The 20,855-nt window shown below is 36.9% G+C and overlaps 1 protein-coding gene across 1 annotated transcript in view; it reads right to left on the minus strand.

Annotated features, from left to right (window-relative positions):
- The window catches only part of LOC142061187 (multidrug resistance-associated protein 1-like), a 37,171-nt gene that overhangs the window by 755 nt on the left and 15,561 nt on the right, over positions 1-20,855 (minus strand). Inside the window, 18 exon segments of the mRNA XM_075101918.1 lie at positions 292-486; positions 1,542-1,708; positions 4,188-4,373; positions 5,014-5,157; positions 5,854-5,955; positions 7,171-7,297; positions 8,085-8,284; positions 9,289-9,444; positions 10,538-10,692; positions 11,185-11,404; positions 12,554-12,611; positions 13,517-13,586; positions 15,226-15,415; positions 16,465-16,632; positions 17,144-17,320; positions 18,720-18,846; positions 20,397-20,463; positions 20,572-20,656. Coding sequence (XP_074958019.1) covers positions 292-486; positions 1,542-1,708; positions 4,188-4,373; positions 5,014-5,157; positions 5,854-5,955; positions 7,171-7,297; positions 8,085-8,284; positions 9,289-9,444; positions 10,538-10,692; positions 11,185-11,404; positions 12,554-12,611; positions 13,517-13,586; positions 15,226-15,415; positions 16,465-16,632; positions 17,144-17,320; positions 18,720-18,846; positions 20,397-20,463; positions 20,572-20,656 — 2,594 coding nt within the window.

The following is a 20,855-nucleotide window of genomic DNA, read 5'->3' on the forward strand; positions in this document are numbered from 1 at the left end:
ATTGGTAACGATGCTACAGACTAGTCCATTTACTCTAGAGAATTAAGTGGTCCTAATAGTCCCGTACCTTAGAAGGAAAAATATTAAATTAATTCTGTAATTACAAGTGGGAAACAGAACACAGGCTATCAATATTTAATTAATATTGATGCTCAAGTCTTTTGTGATAGCTTGGATTGTACAAAGATACTAAGGTAAAAAGTGCTGGACCGTAAATTTCAGTAAGCCTGAAAACTGAGGCGTTTAAAGGAAGCCATCTGTTTTTAATATGGCTTACCAAACCTTACTTACCTCTCTGAATCCATAACTGTGTGTAACCTGTGGGCTATAGTTAATATTGTGCAGTCACAAAACTCTCTTTTGATGGTGGACTGTACCAAGTTATCTGTTTCCACGTCAACAGAAGCTGTTGCCTCATCCAGGACCAGGATTTTTGTTTTTCGTAGCAAAACACGGGCCAGACAGACCAGCTGCCTCTGCCCAACACTGTCAAGAATACATTTGAGAAGGTCAGGTCAGGGTCATTGAGGAAGGGCAGAACAATATAAAGCTGAGATTACTGCAGAGCCTATCTGTTCCTTCTTAACAACACTTTATACTTCTAAAAGGATTAGTGAGATAAGTTCACCTCTTTTTGGAAGTTTTATTTCTTCTTGCTCAGCATACCAATAATAGGTAAGGTGTGACTTTTAAACACCTGTGGCTGAACTTCATAGTGTGAACCTAGTCTTGCCTTCAACCTCTATATTCGCATCATAATGGAGATTCTGAACGAACCAGATTGAACACTAAAGCACTTTTAAAAATAATGTTCAGTGTGAAAGATTGGATACTCCTGTACGTTAGCTGTGGCGTATGCCTTCTAGCTGATGGATACTTCCTCCTGAAAATGATCTGTCAAAAAAATTCAAGTTGATATTCAGTACACTGCATTTCAGACCTGCCCCTTTGCTGCTGAAAGCTTCAGTATTTGTCTCCTACAGTTTAGAGCCCTTTTCTTCCAAGCATCACCTTCCTTACATAACTATGGGTTAATGTTTTACAGGGGAAAAATGAGTTGCTCTGCCTAAGCAAATAAAGCAAAGGCACAGGCTCTCTGCAGTTTTGTCTCCTTCCAGGTTTGGTGGTTTTGTTTGTGGGTTTTTTGTGTTCATTTGGTTTTGGGGTTTGTTTTTCTGTTGTTGTTTTTTGTTTGTTTGTTTTAATTTAAGAAAATGAGCACTTTTCTATCCAAATCTAATTCAGGGGTGTGGGGGGTGTGGTGTGCCCCTCCCTCCCCCCTGTTCCCTTACACCTACTCATATACTTCAGCTGAAAATAGTCTACTTCCTTGGCTTCCCACACAGCACAGGCCATAGGACTCTATACAGTTAAGACCAGTTGGCCACCTCAAAGAAACTCATACTACCAGAATAACTCTATCTAGAACGACAGAAGAAGTGTGATTTTTACACTGATACTTTCTGAAGTAAATTCTTGGGAAGAAACACAGTTTTACAGTGCCAGAGAATAACTGCAATAGCACTTTCTTGTTTATATACCTGAGATTTTCACCACCTTCTGAAATCTCATGAAGGAGCTTCTTTGGGAGTGACTGGACAAAATCCTTTAAGTCACACAGTTCCAGTACCTCCCATAGTTCAAGATCAGAGTATTTTCCAAGTGGATCCAAATTGGACTGCAGTGTCCCAGAAAACAAGACAGGGTCCTAAATAAGAGCAGAATGTGAGCGCACAATTCCAACACAAACCTAAAAAAGTCTGCCATAAATCCTTACATTAACCCAGAGAACTGGGACAAATAATTTTAGAAATGACACTTTGAAAGGGAAATTATAACATTTTGAAGCTGGTGTATGGAAAGACAAAATCATGTGGGTCTCAGTGCGCTCAGTTCTTTATTAATGTGAAATGTAAAGAGCAAAAGATTTCTTATGCATTCTCTGTGCTACTGGTTCTATGGCTGACTAAAGACCTGCCTGGCATTTGGCAACTGCAACAACATATGAATTATTATTATTGTCAAGTTTGTGGAACACTGGCTACTACATTCGTAGGCACTGTTAAGAAAAATTAGAAGGCTATATGTCAAATTTTCTTACTTTCCTACAGGAAAGGTGACATATTCAGCAATAAGAACAAAAGCATTTGTTGCATAAATATTTATTCAGTGAGCATCCTTAGCTTCTGTGCACTGAATACAGCAGGGAATATATGGAAAAGTACATGCAGACTACTAGATGCCAGGATGCACACGGGCCACATCCATCACTTAAGACTGCATAAACAGGTATTCAGTAGTTAAGTCTAAACACTTTTTTGGATGCACACAAAAGCCGTTTTCTTAAAAAGGCATATTTAAAAGTCAGTCCTTGACAACAAATACCTGCACAGATTTATAAACAGAACTGATGTTTTTAGAAGCAGTGAATAGACACCTTGGCTAAGTGCAGTCACAGTGGTTGTGACCCAATAGGTAGGCTGTAAAATGTCAACAACATTCACTTGCAATTACATGCAAGCAGAACAGTGATAGTTTTGAGGGAGCTAGGTGACCAAGAAGGGCTGTTACAATGTTATGAGATCTTGTGCATATTCTTCATTTAAACTTTGTCACTTGCATTAGAAAATCATTAAAGTAATTTGCAAATCTGTACTTTATTATGATTGTTAAAAACTGTTTGTATGAGATATGTTTGACTGATACGAAAAGGTGTGTGCACACTGAAAGCTTTCCTATCTTGCCATGCCCTTTTTTCTGGCCCAGACTTTTATCTTCATCCAGTTCCATTCTCCTGACCTATGTGGTTCAACACTCCCGGCTCCACCTACTCTCCACAAGTTCCAGCCTAATTTTTCCACCCTTCCAGTTCTGGTTTCCTTGTCTGATCCCAGCTTGTTCGTTCACTGAACTTTCCTGTACCTCTCTTAATTTAGTTGCCTTGACGTGGATCCAATATACTCCACCCACAGTAAATCAGACCTGCAATTGCAGCTGAGAAAATACTGCGTAATTTACAGCTGTCAGATATTGTGCAGATTCGTAGAGTATTAGGTGCTTAAAACAAGAAAAATGGTACAACCCAGCATGTATAAACTGTTGTGTTTTGAAGTCCTGCAGCATAATCAGCTCTGGTTTAGTATGGTCATTTGCGACTCTCAAGTTGTATCAAAAACTGTGAATTTATCATTCCCCTGAGCAAATACATTTCTCAAAAGAAAAGCAGCCAAGGATTTGAAGGAATATATTCAGCTCATTCTTGGAAAGACCCAAGCTATTTTAGTTTAAATATGAGCCTCATCTCCATGCACAGGCTATGGTAGAGACACACAGGAAATATTACCAGGGTTAAAGCTCCAGAAAAGCTAGAAAAAAAACCCCAAAAAAGTCATTTGGAATATGTCAGATAAATTTATTGTAAGTGATGTTAACATCACCCATTCACAAAAATGGTTTTATGAATGGCATTCAGGGAACATGCAAAAAGTCTTTGGGTGACCATTAAATTTGTGTTCTACATTTTACTCTATACTAGAGCATCTCAACGTAAATCAGTTTACCAGCATGAACACAATCCTAATCATACGTGAACTAATCTCGAGTTTCCTGCCCTGTTCTGAAGTAAGCAGGGACGGCTTTACATGACAGACCACAGCAGATTAATTTAAATACATATGACATGATTTGTGTATACATCACTTTATTCTCTACATTCTTCAGACATAATTAGTTATTTTAAAATATTTTTGCCTTAAGGTGGGACTTGAAAACACCGTATGAAGCTATACACATACAGATTCTGGAGAACATGAGTTATTCTAGCTAAGACTGTTAAAATAAACCTGGCATAATAAATCCTAATATCATATTTACGGTGTCCCTGTTTTGAGGCTTCTTCCATACAGTTGCCAACATGCAGTTGTGAGTGTCACTGTAATAGACAGCATTATGCCAGCAGTACTGAAGATTACTGTCTAATCAAATAATTAAGATTCTCAAAAATTCAATTCTAAAACCTGACAGGTTAGATAGCAGAGCCTGTTTTCAAAGATCAGTAAAATTCTACTGGAGTTTTATGCCTCTGTCTCTTGGTGGCCTGTGGACTTTGGGGTTATTCTTTCTCAAAAAAAATTGAAGTGTTTTGTGTTAGTCAAAAAAAAAAAAGTTATTTCTAAAACACATCTCACCTGTGGAATGATGTTAAGATTTCCACGTAGGTCATGAAGTCCAATAGTTGATGTATCAATTCCATCGATAATTATTTTGCCTTCAGATCCCTCTAGAACTCTGAACAAGCAATTTGTGAGTGTTGATTTACCAGCTCCTGTTCTTCCAACAATTCCAACCCGAAACAGGAAGTCTTCTGATAAGGACTGTAACTTTCCATGCTACACATTCTATATGAAAAATGATTAGTGAATTCAGTTTCAACTTTCAGTTGAAAACAACAGTTTCCTTCACCAACATGCAGTCCTATAGGTGGATAGAACTGTTTAAAACTCACTTTTGAAATGTGTGACTGACAGTCACAGCTCTCCCTCAGAAGCTGTACAGCCTATGCCTGGTTCAGTGGGAATCCTTTCCTTTTCCCCTCCCTTTTGTCTGGCACTCCTCAGCTCAAACCAATGACTCTAAACTAGGTCTCGCTTGGTGTTCCTTGATCCCAAACCCAAAGTTGATTAGCACTGATCTGGCAGTGTATTTATCCACATAAATATCCAGCACAGTGGACAAGAGGTTTAATTACAAATCTGGATCTTTCTTAAAGATGCCAAACTCATAGAACATTATCTCAGTTTCTTACAGGGATAAGAATTTCTACGTAATAGGAGAAAATACTTGTCCTTTTCTCATTTGTCTCTTCTCTAATGTCTTATCCACTTAACATCTTCTCCATTCAACATCATCTCACTGTATCTGGCGTCAGGGTCTCCTCATATGAAAGCTTTTTGAAGTAGAGAGTTGGGAAACAGAATTTTATACCTCTGGTTTATTTCTTATTATATACAGTACCTTCTCTTTACTCTGTGTCTGAAAAGAGATGTTATTCAGGGCTAAACCAAGATCCTTCCTGTACTGAGCCTTGTAGTTAACAAACTCTATTATTCCTCCATTGGGCCACCCCACTGGTGGTCTTTTTGACATTATCCATGGTTCCTGGAATTAAAACCACTGGTATTTCAGTGTATGACAGTAAAAATGTCGCAAGTTAATAAAAGGGTTAGGGAAATCATATAAATCTTTTAAAATCCCAGCAGGTTTAGCATAATCCAATGCAATATAAGGGAAAAAGAACCTACTTTCATGAACACTGGGCAGAAACATTCCAACTGGGTTTTTTAGGGGGTTTGGGTTTGGGTTGTGTTTTCTTTAATAGTTTAAGAGAATGAAGACATAGAAGAAAGTTTTGTTTCTGAGACAGACCAAGGCTCTTATGCTTCTGTACTTGACATGGGCACTACTTTCAGAAAAGCACAATAAGCAAGGCAAATTGGTTTGAAACAAATGTCTCTCACACCTCTCTTCCCCTCTTATAATGCTTCTCGTGGTTGCACATGGCACAGAGTTCCCCTGAGCTGTAGCTGCATTAGTCTTACTACAAAATCTGTTGCTAAGAAGGATGCCAAGAAATTTACTGGTTGAAATAGGAATAAAACTCCTATGACTATAAATGTAATGAAGAAGCTACATATTATTCCCAATGTAAAAAAAAAAAAAGTGAGAAAGTATTTAATAACAAATTATAACCTGTTATTACCACTCACCAATATTAAAGTCAATCTAAGTTAGTAATTTTCTATGCACATAAATTGAATATTCAAGAATGCTCACCATTTCAAGACGAATGCTCACCTCTTTATCCATTTCTGCATATTCACAAACTCTTTCAACTGAAACTGAATTGGTCTCGATTTCACATACCTTACGCACCCAAAAATTTAGACTTTGAATTATCTGGGGAAATAGTTGCATTGTAAAACGTAAAAAGTTGACTCTACTAGAATACAGCATACTGATTTCAAAACTTACCCAGAAATCTGACACTGCTTCAGGATCAACAGAAAGTGCAGACTAATTGTATGGTAAGTTGAAAGGAAAAACATATATGGCTCATATTGTGGGTACATTATTCCCAATGTAAAGTAAGCTAGCAATACAGAACAAAGACTTTGCAATGGAGATATGTATTTGTGGTCTATCTTGTCTGCCAAATTTGTCGTCTCCAAGAATTGGGAATGCTTCTGCATTAATGGTTAAATGGTTAATGGTTAGTGGTTAAATATTCCATTCCTACTTCTATAGGAAAAAAGTGAGCCAAAAGAATTCTGATCAACTGTTTTGGCATGCTGTATGTAACTAAAGAAAGAATGGTGTCAGTCTGACATCAGATGAAGGTGAAAACTGCAGTACCTGTGACTGCCATCACCAAGTATATGATGATAGAAAGGAGATTGTTCTACCTCTGAATCATACAAAATGGAACTCCTGTGAGTTGGGGGTGATGTGGATGTGCCATGACAGGTAATTTTCTATTCTTTTTTTTTATTTATTTCTACTTATCTCTCAGCTGTGTTTCTAAAGCACTTACCACAGTGAGAGTCTGGATACCACTAGTCTCCTAAGCATCCAAGATTAAAGAAAGCTAGATGTTTAGTTTGTGTACACGTGATACTTAAGATATATTTTAATTAGCAACTTATCAATACAGTTTACCTTACTTCAGGACACATTTAAAATGTGGCTCTCACATACTATTTTTACAAGGACAATGCCAAAGTAAATGATTTTAGTAAACTTTTAAGTAAGCATTCCCACATAACATTCAGTAAGTACACAAAACCAATAAATCAGACATGAAGTATAGTTGTACATGGCCAGAATTCTTATCTGGTTTAACAAAACACTTAAAAATAAACCATACCTAGTTTGATTAACTTGATTTTTAAATATGTTTTAATAATTATTTTTTCATCTAAATTCAGAAGTGGAAAATAATTAATGTGAAGCTTCCCAGAATTAATGGAATTCAAAAAAAAAAAACTCTGTTCTGCCCATGGGATTTAGTTTCACTATGCCACCACGTATATTCATCTACTCAACTTCACTCTATGTATTTTTCCCTTTTCATACGCAATGTGGTAGCAGCAAAAACTTTACACCATTACTTACATTTAGAGCATAGGATATCGATAAACCCACAGTAGAAGAACTCACTGTATTTCCAGCCAGTACTACAAACAGTGCAGCAAAGAACACCATTAGATTTCCCAGAAATTCAAGCCTGACCGATAGCCACCTGTAGTAAATCAAGGCAAAGAAGAAAGTGAATTACCTATACATTTTTTTACAGTATAATGAACATATTGCTAATATGACTCTGAGATCATCATATTGGCAATTTACCACTTTACAAAAGAGGTAAGTACTATCGTTCCCATTTTACAGATGGACTGGGGAGGAAATATGACATACCGAGAACTGGTAGCACTACTAAAACCAAAATGCACCTCTCTCAACTCCTGGCTAGTGCTCCCTTCATGCCTCATACTGCTTTCCTACTATTCCTTTCTGGAAAAGATTCAGGTCTATGACTGAAGACCAGAACTGAAAGTCTTCTCCTTGCTAATCTCTGCCTGTAACTGACCTGAATCACAAAGGAAAGAGACAAAATGGACTTACTTCCATAAACCCGAGATTCCACTCTCAAGACCTACCTGGTGCCTACAGGTACAGACACCAGGTTATTTCCACATGAACTACTGAAATATAAATTCAATTTGTTCATAAACTTGTAAGAGGAACTGTTAGTTGAAATGTAGTGCAGTCCATGCTCATGATATATTGGTAAACTTTTTTCTTCTTCCCAGACAGCATATGCATATTTTCTATAAACCTACTAGTTTCTGGTACATAGAGCAGAAATCATCATACTGCTTAGGCATAATCTACGCATTCCTTACAATGAGTGGTGGATAAACTGCCCTTGTCCTCCTGTTTCTCAGTAGGTTTACTCTGACTAAAGGTAAACATTTAGTTGTGGAATTCTACAGAAGGACTCAGTTGCAGATGCAGAGGTGCAGTACCTGTTTGAGATGACATTGTTGTAGAAGTAAACTAAGTTCTCATACACAACATCATTATATTTTCTAATGAATCTCTCTTGGTGGCCAAATGCTCGAACTGTTGATCGCCCTACAAGAGTCTCACTGAAGTGGGAGATGATGGGAGAATAAGACGCTCCTGCTAGCCGTCGAATTTGCCGTGAACTCGCTATGTAGCATCGCTAATAAAACAGTACAGACAAAACACACATTTTAAGTTGCTACCGTTTCTTTTGCATTGTTTAAAATATTTGCCTTATTTATTTCCAGTTAAGTAATCTGTTAAATAATGCCTGTAAAATTTGTATATGAAAAAGTTGGAACTGCCTACACAGAAAAAAAAAAGCTATTCACAAACAGTACAGGGAAAAAAAAAATCTGTCTCTTGGGACACACCAATATTGTAATGCTGACATAACTGCACTATATAAATTACTGGCAAGGTTAAAATAAAAGAACATTACTGCCAAATTCTATAGAAAATGTGCTATACTACAAGAGGTGTGTAACAACCAACTAAAACTTCTATATAAACTTCCCAATTAGAATGTCCCGCTTCTTTCTCAGATGAAATTGAGCCTTTATTTCTTCAATGTAATGACACCTGTATTTAAATTCTTTAGCAGAGACTGAATCCAGGCACTCTTTTCCTTCCTCTATATTCTTATTTTAGAATCTTTTAAGGTCTTTAATCACAGACCATACTTTGAGATCAAGAAACAGGAGTGTAGCCATTACTCTTTCTGAAACATTACTTTTTGGTTTCTCAGTAGCATAAGTGACACTCTAGACAAAAAACAGCACAGGTGGTTTAGGCATCATTCTAATTTACATCTGCTGTTTCAGGTTTACCCTTCAACTTTTGGCTTTCACTATAATACACATCTCATTTTTTCAGGTATCTTCAAAATTCTTTGTGGGATCTGTATCAATATTGTATCTTCTTAAGAAAAAGGAAAATATAAAGAGAAAAATGTAACTCATTAACAGTTCCCATGCATTACAGGATATATTCAAAAGTGTTCTAATTTCCTTTTGAGAAGCCTGAAGATTTTTTCTGAAAGCAATTTCAGATGTAGATTTTTTTTTTTCACAATAAGGAACAATTTAAACCTGTATCCTTGATTGTTTTGGACATTTCATCCACATAGATCTAGAAATCCTTATAAAAGCTTAATGAACTTACTTGGATAGTACAATAAAAGTATCCCAGGGGAATAACTACTACTGTGAATAACGGTGAGGCAGATGTGATAACCAGAATGGTTCCAATAACATCTAGTGTACAATTTAGTCAAGTTCGTAAGTAGTAATGGAAACGTAAGTCCACGATAAGTAAGTCCTGTAACAATGCACAGAGAAATCAAGACTTTTAAAAGTAAATTTCACTAAAAATTTCGAGAAAGCATACTTTAAAAATAGAATCAAACTAAAGTATCTTCAATAAAAATTAGTAGGATCCCCCCAATCATATCCTAATGAAATGTATTCATATACATTATTTGTCTAAAAGTGGAATAGACATAGTAACTTTTAGACTACTCATGGTATGTCAGAGAACAGGCTCAGAGTATATGAAGTCAAAGAGACAGCTCTTGCTATTTTGCTACTCAATATTATTTAGCTTATGTAAAGCATATCAGACTGAAAAGGAGGCCAGGAATTAAAATCCTAACTCTTGTATACTCCTGTTAATAATTCTAAAAGTGTACTGAGATATTACTAATCTCTTACTGTACGCGATAAAGATTTTTCAAACCTAGTTTATAATACAAAGACTAGGGGCTTGAGTGAAACCTAAATCAACTGATCTTTTAGTGTATTACACATCCACTCTTGGGTCTGTTCTAGAGAACATCACAATCAACGGTCACTATATTTGAAGTAATCAGTAATGCATTGCAACAACCTAATTAAGATGGATTGGGAAGTATTGAAGTAGTGGTAAATAACAATTGTTTGTGTATTAGAGGTTCCAATTAAAGCCAAAACACTACAAAAATAGAAAGCAACATTCACTTTAAGTCTATATACCTCTGAGAATGTGCATTTAACGTATTAAATGGTTTTGACAATAACTTGATTCTGATATGCAATATACTATTGAAGAAAAATACAGTTTTTTTTAAAAACAGAACAGGTTTAGGTCTGGTAAACTTGTTGCACTGAAGGAATGCCCTTTGAGGAATGGCTTCCTAATGATCTTAGGTTGTATACAACTTCTACTAATAACATGTTTTGATCATTTTATAAGAAAATAGCTTGAGACAGTTCTTTTAAGTCTTTATGCTCTGAAACAGCTTTCTATTGCTAGATATTACATTCACTTACTTCGGTTATCTTTGATTTTTCAACAACACTAAATGGAATTAAATTTATAGTCACTCAAGCTTCATTCTCACAAAATGGAAAATATGCATAAATCTTCCCTTTACCTTTGTGAATCTATTGATAATCTGACCAACTGGATTAGTTTCAAAATGTTGAAGAGGAAGGCGCAATACACTGTCCAGCAGCTGACGATGCAATGCCTGAGAAGCAGACAGGGACCCCCTGGTGAGCACATAAGCACCGCAGCAAACAAGAAGACCTTGTGAATGGATAAATTAAAAGACAGTATGAATGCTTGGGGAGGGAGAGGAGATTGAGCTTGTTTCTGTCACTGTTTTCTACCACAGTGAGCAATCCAACAGTCGCACCTCATATCTTAGTTTTACAAATGTACATATTTGTATTTTGCTGGTACATCTTACTACTTCATAAGTAGTTTTTTCCTGCAACTAAATCTCTCATGCTAGTATGCCACTACACATCAGCACTGATTTCCTTCCTCAGTGAGATGCCAACATAACTTCATCAGGTTGCTCTTGGAAGTTCCAATTCACAGAAGTATCATAAAATTAAATAGCATTTTCTTCTACCTGTCTGCATATCTCTTCTCCTCTCCCCAGATCAAACTATTATACTGTGTTGCAGACAATTCTGTTTATGAAACAACCAGCATTATTTCTTTACTAATACACATTCAGGTAGATCAGCCTTGGCAAATGGTGAGAAAAGAGTCATAAATGCTCATCCTTGCCTTGCATGAATCCCAGAAGCCCATAGACACAAAGTTTATAGTTTCGTGATTGTTTCCATTCTGTGAAATCATTAACTTTTGCTGTTTCTTCAGTCCAGGTGCTAAGCCATAGATTTTGTCCAATGGCTAGTGCATTTTGTCCTAAATAAGCAGCTATGGTTAGCCATATCCATTGCCAGTCGAAGGCTTGGAGGTATTTCAAAATAACTGACATTTTCATCTAAATATATTTAAAAAAGAATACAAAAAAGGAGTTACAATTGTTGAAGTCAAATACATGCTATATAATGGGAATTGGACACTTAATTTCAGAATTAATCTAAAGAATTTCTTAATTAATTCTGCTAACTTAGGTATAGCAAATCATACTGTAAAAAGGTCTCATCTCCCACTCTTTAGTGGTACATATTGTAGGCAACGTTGCTTGTGACACTTTCCAGTGTCAGACTTAAAAATTCTTACATATGTAGGTTATACAAAATAAGCAAACAAACAAAACAAAAAACCAACCAACCAAACAAGAGTGCAATTCCTGGGTAGTTTGTATGAAGCAAATCTTAATCTATTAATTAATGGAACTGGAAACTTTAGAACTGCCACTCTGGGCTACTGGAGCCAAGGAAATCAGTGGCAGCAGGAGAAAGTTCTCATCCTTGGTGCCTATGAGGACTAAAGGGGCCAAACTCAGCTAGGCTGCTTGAAAGCTAGAACTGGTAGGAGCACAATAATGACAGATTCTTGTATTTCATTATTGGGTCTGGAGTGAAAGGAGCTCTAGTTTGCACAAACTCTTCTGTCTGTTCTGCAAACTTATTTTTTTCAAGAGCCTATTTCCACCACCTTGCTAGAAACTCATACATTCTTCCCCTCTCCACCCCACCCGCTGCCCCCGTTCTTATTTTAATTCAACTATAGCTTCCCAGGAAGTTTTTACCTTCTCCACACTCTGTTTCACCTGTTCTTTTCCCTCTCCCTAGCAACTGCCAGATTTTTTTAATGGAGACTGCAGAAAGTGTGCACAATACTGCAGCAGTATTACCACGCAAGATTCCTAGTCTGTGCTCCAGCACACAGGTATTTAAACTTCCTAAAGGTAAGACAGACACAATGTTTTTCTAACAGAGGTAGAGGCTTTTTTCATCTTCTTTCTGAAATATGCAAAACAGACTGGACCTAGATATAATATGAAAATGCAGCCAGCAGCAGATTATCAAATAGAAAATCACAGACTACGTACTTAAAATTGGCAAAAACCTGTAAGATTTATTTTAAATTCAGTAACCTTAACAAGAAACAGGAAACTGCAACTGCAAAATAATACATTTCTATAAAAACAAACGTCAAACCCTTTCTGATTAGTGATACTTACACCACCAGTAGCAACTTTTTCTTCATTGTTAGTGAATATTTTCCATTGATCAAAAGAACTGCAATAAGAAACAATTTCAAATCTTCTTGTGGATCATCATACAAAGAATATATCCATTTATTCCTGAGCAAAAATGGGTACTATAAAATCTTGTAAATTTTCCCTGTTCTGTTTTTGTTGTTTGAATAACATTATGGTCAAGAAGACAACACTAGGTATGGCTTTTTCATTTCTTGTGTAATTATGTGTAGATAAAACTAACATGCCCTGCATAGGCATCAGCTAGATATGTAAGATCACCCTTTTCTGAGGCATGTAAGTGTGGTGCAACTTGGGTGTCAGCCCTTGTCTAGGCCCAGGATTAGGGCTTACTATTTGACTTACCCAATTCTACTACTTCTGGACCAGGGTGGTTAATCTTACGTGTGCTGCACTATCTAAACTTGCTAGGTTGAGTCTCTTCTACTTTGTCTTTGCACTATCTTCTACCACTACAAATATACCACTACAGTGCTTTACAAACTGATCTAAGAGGTCATTCAACTATGTGAAAGCAAGAAGTCTTCTTAAAGGTCGGAAAAACCAAATCAATGTTACAGGGGGAAAACAAAGAGTGTAAGCAACTGGTTAATACACCAAAGTGTCAAATTGCTTCCAGGGAGTTGTGGGTGCATCCACATCAGCAACTTCAGTTGGTCTTCTGAAAGTCCCCTTCATTCCTGCTTAATGTACTTTGGTTCACACAATGAAGCAGCCCATGAACTGTACCTCTTGAACTCATGCAGCACATTACTGGATTTCTGTTGTATAAAGCGAAAGCAGAAGATGATATCCAGATTCACACTCTCCAGCCAACTGCTAACCTGTCTTACAGAGCGAAGGATAGTGGCACAGCCTTCAGCACTTAGGGTTGTTCTAGCATTGCATCAGTTTAGCAATGGCTAATTTTTTTAAAATACTTACTTTTTATGTTTCAGCAGTTCTCTTTGTTGCAGACTCCTACTCAGTTGGCCTTCTTCCTTTGAAGAACTCACTGTAACAGAAAAAAAATAGAAAAAATCTTTTCAGTATTACATGAGTAGACAGGTACAGTGCAAGAAGCTAGAAATAAAAAATGGGGACAAAATGATGAATGGGGATACTTTAAATAACGAACACCTTAAGCTGACCTAGTCTTAGGACAGCTACTACACCAGACAGACACATTTATGACCAAATGCTACAACTGTGACAGCAGGTAAATCTCCCCCATGAGCCTACAGTCTCTTTGGAATTCCGTTCTTGCTTAGCAAAAGTATTAGTACCCCTGCAAATATTAACATTAGCGTTTATGACAAAGTAGTCTTGCATCATGGCTGGAAAACCGAGCTTGCTGTTCTTTTTGTGTTAATGAAAGGAGTCAACGCTTTTTTCTTCCAGGAATGGATTTTCTTCTTCTTTTTCATATTTGATGTTATTTTTGTCAACAGATCTGTTAAGAAAAAGATATGTTTTCCACATCCATCCCTCCTGCTGAATGTACTTCTGCTGCATAATTTTGTGTCACAACACATTTCATGCTGTTTCTTCTCCTCATTACTTTGCTTCCCCTTCCCTCTCTTTATTACCCTTCATGAATAATACAGGTCTCCTTACACAGCTACCCTACAGTTTCTTCCAAAACAGCTAACTCAAGACTGCCCACTGCTGCGTTTTGCAAATTTGCTGTTCTTTCTGACTTTCCACTCCTCCCTGTCAACACCAGCAAGTATTTGAAAGTGCTGGCTCCAGTACAGGGCCTGAACTAATAAGCCCACCAGACTGTGCATTGTACTTACTACAGGCTCAATTTAGAGTTGCTAAGCTAACTGGAAACCAGCATTATAAACCCCTGTGGTCACTTATCTGTTACAGGACTCTTCTGTGTCATGTGGAGAAATTCCTTCTCTCAAAATTAAATAACCACAATTAATCTCCTCCTGAAGTACATGAAGAAAACAGGCCAAACAGACTGCATTGTCAATGTACCTATTCCTTTCCCACAACTCTATGAAGAGCACACATTGAACAACTTGGGTACAGAAATAAGTTGAGTCCCAATCAACGGGAATGATTTGTAAGTATGCTCTTTTACAGTACTATGCAGTATGTGTTCGTTTATGCTGTCTACTTGTTGGCTGGAAGTATTTAATGAATATACTAAAAGTTTAATTTATTTTTTTCTCCTACAAATGGATCACATTCTCCTACTCCTTCTGCTATGCTCCATGATTACAGCAGTCTAAGGTGATGGAAACAGGAAGTATCCAGTTGAAAACAGGACACAATGGTTGATGCTGCAAGATTAATTTGAAATGTCCATCAGTTATTTATTGAGTGATAAAACCTTAGCAGAATCAGGTAGCTTTACTGGGTAATTAATACAGAATGTAAAAATAGAAAACAGCTGCATAACACAGCTTTATCATACATTCATTAGTTGAAAGAGTAAACCATTTGATCTCAAGACACTAAAGCCTGATTTTTTTTTTTTAATTTTGTAACCTATAATTTTATACCAAAATGTAGACAGGAATACTCTACATTTTCCAGCAATTATTCTATTCATTTCCAGGAATGGGGAGAGAAATATTTTGAGAAGCTTGAAAGAAAAGAAAAAATACTAAGCAAACACAGTATACAAATTTTCTCACCTTCCATTGGGGTTGTCTCTTCACTTGTATGCTCTGCACTGAATAAGACCTGAATAAGCTTAGCAAAATTAGCTCTCTTTGAAATGAGTTCTTGGTAGGTCCCCATGTGACTTATTCTGCCCTCTTCCATTACTACTATAAGATCAGTGCGAGGCAGGAGCGTTAGGTTATGGGTTACCAATATACAAGTCTGAAACACAATGTTTTTCATTTTACCATATAAATACAAAGCACATATTAAAAGTAGAGATTATATTATGATAACCGGTATGATATAATGGATTTTTTTTCTGGGATTTTCCTCGTTTATTTGTCTACTTTATTAGTATTATTGGTTTTTGTTGCCTACTTTACTACATTACTCTTTTAACTGCAGATTGTAATGTCAAACTTTATGCTTATAGCTACTTGCTATTACTTGTACTTATCTGTTTCTTAATGTGTGTCTTCTGCTCAGGAATAGTTTAGATTAGGTTGTAAGCAGAAGAGGTAGATACTACAGCTTTTAATATACTCATGTCGTTTGATAGTCTCAATAATAAAATCTGCTTACAAGTCTGCTGTTACTAGAGTCCTTACTTCTGCCAGATACTTATTACCCATGGTGCAGGTAAATTTAAAAAAAGGGAGAAGGGAGAGAGGGAAAGTGAATGACATTTACTTCATAGTAATACATGTGTTTTGCAGGCATCAGCCAGCGGGAATAATCTTTACTAATTCATAACACTGAGGAGAGATTTTTTACAAGCTATGTTATCTTCCCACATCGACAGTTTTAAAATGGGAGAATCAATTGCTTCAGATTCTACTTTCCCCTAGGAACTTCTTTGCTAAACAAGAAGCCTTTCTTTCTATAACCTCTACTGGCTGTAACGTATTTACTGCAGTGAGGCATCACGAGTGACCCCAAAGGGCTCCACCCTGCCTTCTATACGCAGATCACAGCACTCCTCAAAAATTGCCAGTAATGAAGAAATGAGCAAATATTATATGAACCTTTCAGACTCCCAGGTCAGGCCAGCTCTCAATTTCTTTTTTTGTCTGTGCTGTGCCTACCCAATAGGTTACAAATTGGCACAATCAGCTGTGCTTTTTAGTTAGCCTCTTTATTCAGAATAATATTAATGAACACACTAGGTAAGAGATGAGCTTTTCCAAAATGACTGGGACTTTTACTGTGTCTGTTGTATTGTACAAAGCAGTTAATCCCCAAACTGAAAGGAAGGCATCCTACTTTACCTTGCTTTTTAGGAGACTTGAAGGCCCAATTAGTTTCTCAAAAATATGTTTCCCAACATGTACATCTACAGCAGACAGGGGATCATCCAGAAGATACAAGTCAGCATTGCTGTACACAGCTCTAGCAAGACTCACTCTCTGCTTCTGCCCTCCACTTATATTGACACCCTAAGAAACGAAAGCCAAAATAATCCACATTTAAATACGAAATACCAAAGAAGACCAGTGTATCACACTCAGTCTTGTCATTATTTTTTTCAGGTAATCAAAGTAAATTTTATAGTAGATATGAAAATTAAAATGTGGACTTTTAAGTAATTAGAGCGAAGTTTGGGTTCTGTTGATGAAGTTCCCACTCCAAAACGGGCAAATGCAGGGTACTCTGGAAAATTAAAAAATAACTATTATTTACAGACACACAGGCATTTTTACAGTATAGAGGAAAACCTTGGTCAGGGCTGACTAAAACTTCTGTATAGGAAGAAGCCACTTTAAAAATCAGGAAGAATTCAGAGATTGAACAGAAGTTAAGTTCAAAGTAAGTAAGATAAGTAAGGAGATGAGCTAGATGTACTTGGCTGAGCACTGATTAGTCATCAGTGTAAATATGAAAGAGATAATCTATAAAAACATAAAAGCCGTAACTTATTGCATCATTTCTGACACCTCAAATTCTCACCCTTTCTCCAATCTCTGTTTGGTCTCCATTTGGCAGCTGTTCCAAATCTGGCAGTAAAGCACAAGACTCTAAAACAAGTTTGTAATATGGCCTATTTAGATTTGCACCAAAGAGAATATTTTCCTGTGAACTTTCATTTTGAATCCAGACCTGCTGAGAAACATATGCCACTGAACCCTGAAAAGAATTGGAAACAATATTTTTACTTAGGCTTTCTGAACATAAAAAATAGCATTTTAAAATAGATTTGAAATTCCAGCTTTACTTTAAAGTAACCAGTAATAACTTCCAAACCAAACTTGACCGTTATTAAATTGTTAAAATTTTGACTAAGTCAGGTAGTAAAAACAATCTGTTGAATATTCCTGTATAACAGCTTGCCTATAGGTATTATAAGAGCACATACTTTGAATAAAACTGACAAAGCTGGGACATACTTTAAGTAAAGTCAGGGAATGATCACAGTGACAAATAGGGATCCACTGTAAGATTTATACGCAGCAAAATGGGTCTGTATTAGGTATATAGTAAAATACATTTTGACTGTATTTTTCCACAACATGCTGTGGAATGTGTCAGCCATTAGAAATTAACGTTACAGGATAGGAACGAAAACTGCAAATGCTCCTAGATCTCTTCTTACACTAAGCTACATACCCTGTGAAAATCTATTAATCTGACAACAAATTGGTAGTACAGATACACAGTTGGGTATATGCCTTCCTTATTAGATTCCACACAGCTGGTCTTTTTCCCATTAATTACTACTCAGATTTGGAACACCTCAACTTCATATTCTTCCCCATCCCCCAGCAGTGACAGGATACTGTACTAGATTTCCATAGGAGCGGATTCGTCTTCAACACTTCTTTTCAAGGTTGAGACACTTTTTTAACGTTGCCACATCCACTCGCAACCAGATTAACAGATATCATGCTTATCCCTTGATATTTATTGGCTCAAGCACTGTAGTCTGTCATCAGGGCTTAACTTCCTCTGCATCTATAGCCTATAAAAAAACTTTCCTGAACTCTATTCTGTGATGGGGACTTCCACTGCTCTACGTAACTACAAGACAAGTTAAGCTACAGGGTTTCCTGTCACTAGGAGAGCCAGACCCTTAGTTCCATCTCTGCCTAAAGTCCAACTTTTCCTTCTATTTCCATATCCTGTATCTTTTCTAAACATAAGCCATTGCAAGATGATAATCTTCTACAACAGTTCATAACTGCTTCAAGTGGGTCATGTTTGTACAGCTGTTCAAAACCAGCAACCATTAGATGTTCAATATGAGACTTAAACACTCATTATTTTTGCACTGAATTAGATAGATTACAAAAATTAAAATAGCTTTGCAATCACTTAGGCTGAAAACAAAGAAAAAATTGTTACACTGTTAATAAAGTGTCACTATATTACTTTTCTTCTAAGATTTAAGAAGCTGGAGCTACCCTTGCCAGTGTTTCTACAACCACAAATAGCTGAGGAGGAAAAACTGCACTTTCAAAGGCAGTTCTGCTGAATTTAGGTATTGAGGAGTGGGGCAGGCCAGGGGGACACACACAGACAATCGTACTCTTCTCTGAACTGTTCCTTCAAGTTTCTCCATTTCTCCAAGAATAGCAGAAAGAAAAGATGACTTTCCAGATCCAACTTGTCCCACAACAGCAACTAAAGAGCCTTCAGGAATGCTGATACTCAAGCTGGAAGTATTGAGGAAGACAAGTTAGTTATCCTCTTTGTAAATACTCCATCATGTATGGGTTGTGGTCACTGTAATATGGAAATACTCTGCTTTACCCTCAAAATGATGAGAAATTAGTACTTAAGTTTGCATGTGTTTTGACTATGTAGTGTTCAGAAACTTGCAGTAATATCTTTAAGTATAAATTTATTTGTCTGCAAGTTAAGAGGTTGAGCTTTCATCTGGTCACAATAAAATCAAATGAGAGAGAGTCTAACCAATAGTCAACCAGTGGTCTTACTGTATTCTTTTCAGGCCTGTGGTTCATGTTCTGTCTTACTCTTGACAATCAACTGCTAGACTTCTCATGTAGCATCTACTGTAGCCAATGTGTGATCCCTCTAAAGGAAAAAAATAGCTGTTTGGGTAAATAAAAGCTGCCATTCATCATCTGCATATTTTTCTGTCAAAATAAGTACAATAGGTACTCATAAAATTTAGGATACAAGGAGAGCCACTTGCTGAATCTGTACTGTATGCTATCTGGATCTAAGCCTGTTCTGATTTGAAGGCCCTATGCTAAGATAAGCATAGTCTCTTCAGACTGGAGCTTGGAGCACAAATGAGATAGACTGTACCCAGAGATTATGCCAGCCTTTAATGAAGTCTGTGTATGATGCTGAAGGCGCCTTTTACCTGGATACTATATTGCTGGCTGTGGTGGCTGAGATGTGGACACCCAATGCCATGTTATAGGACATGATCCCCACAGCCCTGAGAGGAACAGGGTAGACAGTGTGGTGAGAGGGTTAGACTGGGTGGGTTGTAACCTCTTCAGCTGCCTTAGTAAAATTTAGCAGCTGTATAGGTTCGTCATTCCGCTCCAGAGCTTGGTTACTCCATTTCCTTATACCTTACATGCTTACATCCTCCAATGTGTCCACTGCGTCACAGTTTAAGTATAGCTGAATTTACACCTAAGAAATACCTTGTTAAGAAATGACAAACAAAAAGAGGGGTGTGTGCAGGCAAGAGAGTACTCTGTGAGAAAACCAAACTTTTTGTTTGTTTGCTTTTTCCAAAGGAATCTACAGGCCAATTTTAAGATCAGCATTCAATGCAAGGCTGCATAAATACCTTAGCTTACTTGTAGGCAATAGGGCATCTTGCCAGTTAATGCTCCCCAAAATGCAATTCTGGAAAAATTGATATTGCAGTTCAGTCACCCTTGTGCAAACTGAGGGCAGAGGTGGTAGGAAAGAAGGGATGAAGAAGGAATGAAGAACGAATGAAGAAGGAATGAAGAAGGAATGAAGAGCACTGGCCTCCCATAGCACTTATACAGTGCTATGTTGGGGAACACGTACTTTTATGTGGTTCCTCTTGGAACATCAGGGAGACCAGGTCAGATTTGACTTTCCAGAGCACACTGATCATGTGGGATACTCTGGAAACAATAACTGATGTTCTTTTTGGTATGTAACATCATGATCTAGTCTGAATCAGAATACATTAAACCTGAACAAAATCACATTCTGCCCATCACATTCTGCCAAAGAAATATCTTACTTTTTTAAGACTGGCAGGCCATTTTTCTCCCAGCGGAAAGAAGCATCAATAAACCCAACAGCATGATCTGTGGCAGTAAAGAAAAAAGAGCAAAGAGTTGCTAATCCATCCCGAGTTTCTTAATGATCACCCATATAAACTCATGACCAATTAAAAATTAATAACAACTGCTTACTTCCACTGTAGTTTGTATTGATATCCCCAGGTTTAAGATCCTCAGCACACAGAAAATCCTCTAAACGGCTCAGAGAAACTTTGGTCTGCAAGATGACCATACATATATAAAATTTATAACATGTCTGTGCTCCCTAAATTTTTAAATAATATCTTAAAAGTTCTGGATAATATGGAAAGACATATTCTTTGTCTTATTTGAAGATAGACAAAAAAGGTGTTTAGGCATTTAAACTTTATTTTCCGTAAAGTACTAAACAATCTAAAGTCATAAGTGTATTTTTT

Source organism: Phalacrocorax aristotelis, chromosome 1 (genome assembly GCF_949628215.1).
Source record: "Phalacrocorax aristotelis chromosome 1, bGulAri2.1, whole genome shotgun sequence".
Lineage (NCBI taxonomy): Eukaryota > Metazoa > Chordata > Aves > Suliformes > Phalacrocoracidae > Phalacrocorax > Phalacrocorax aristotelis.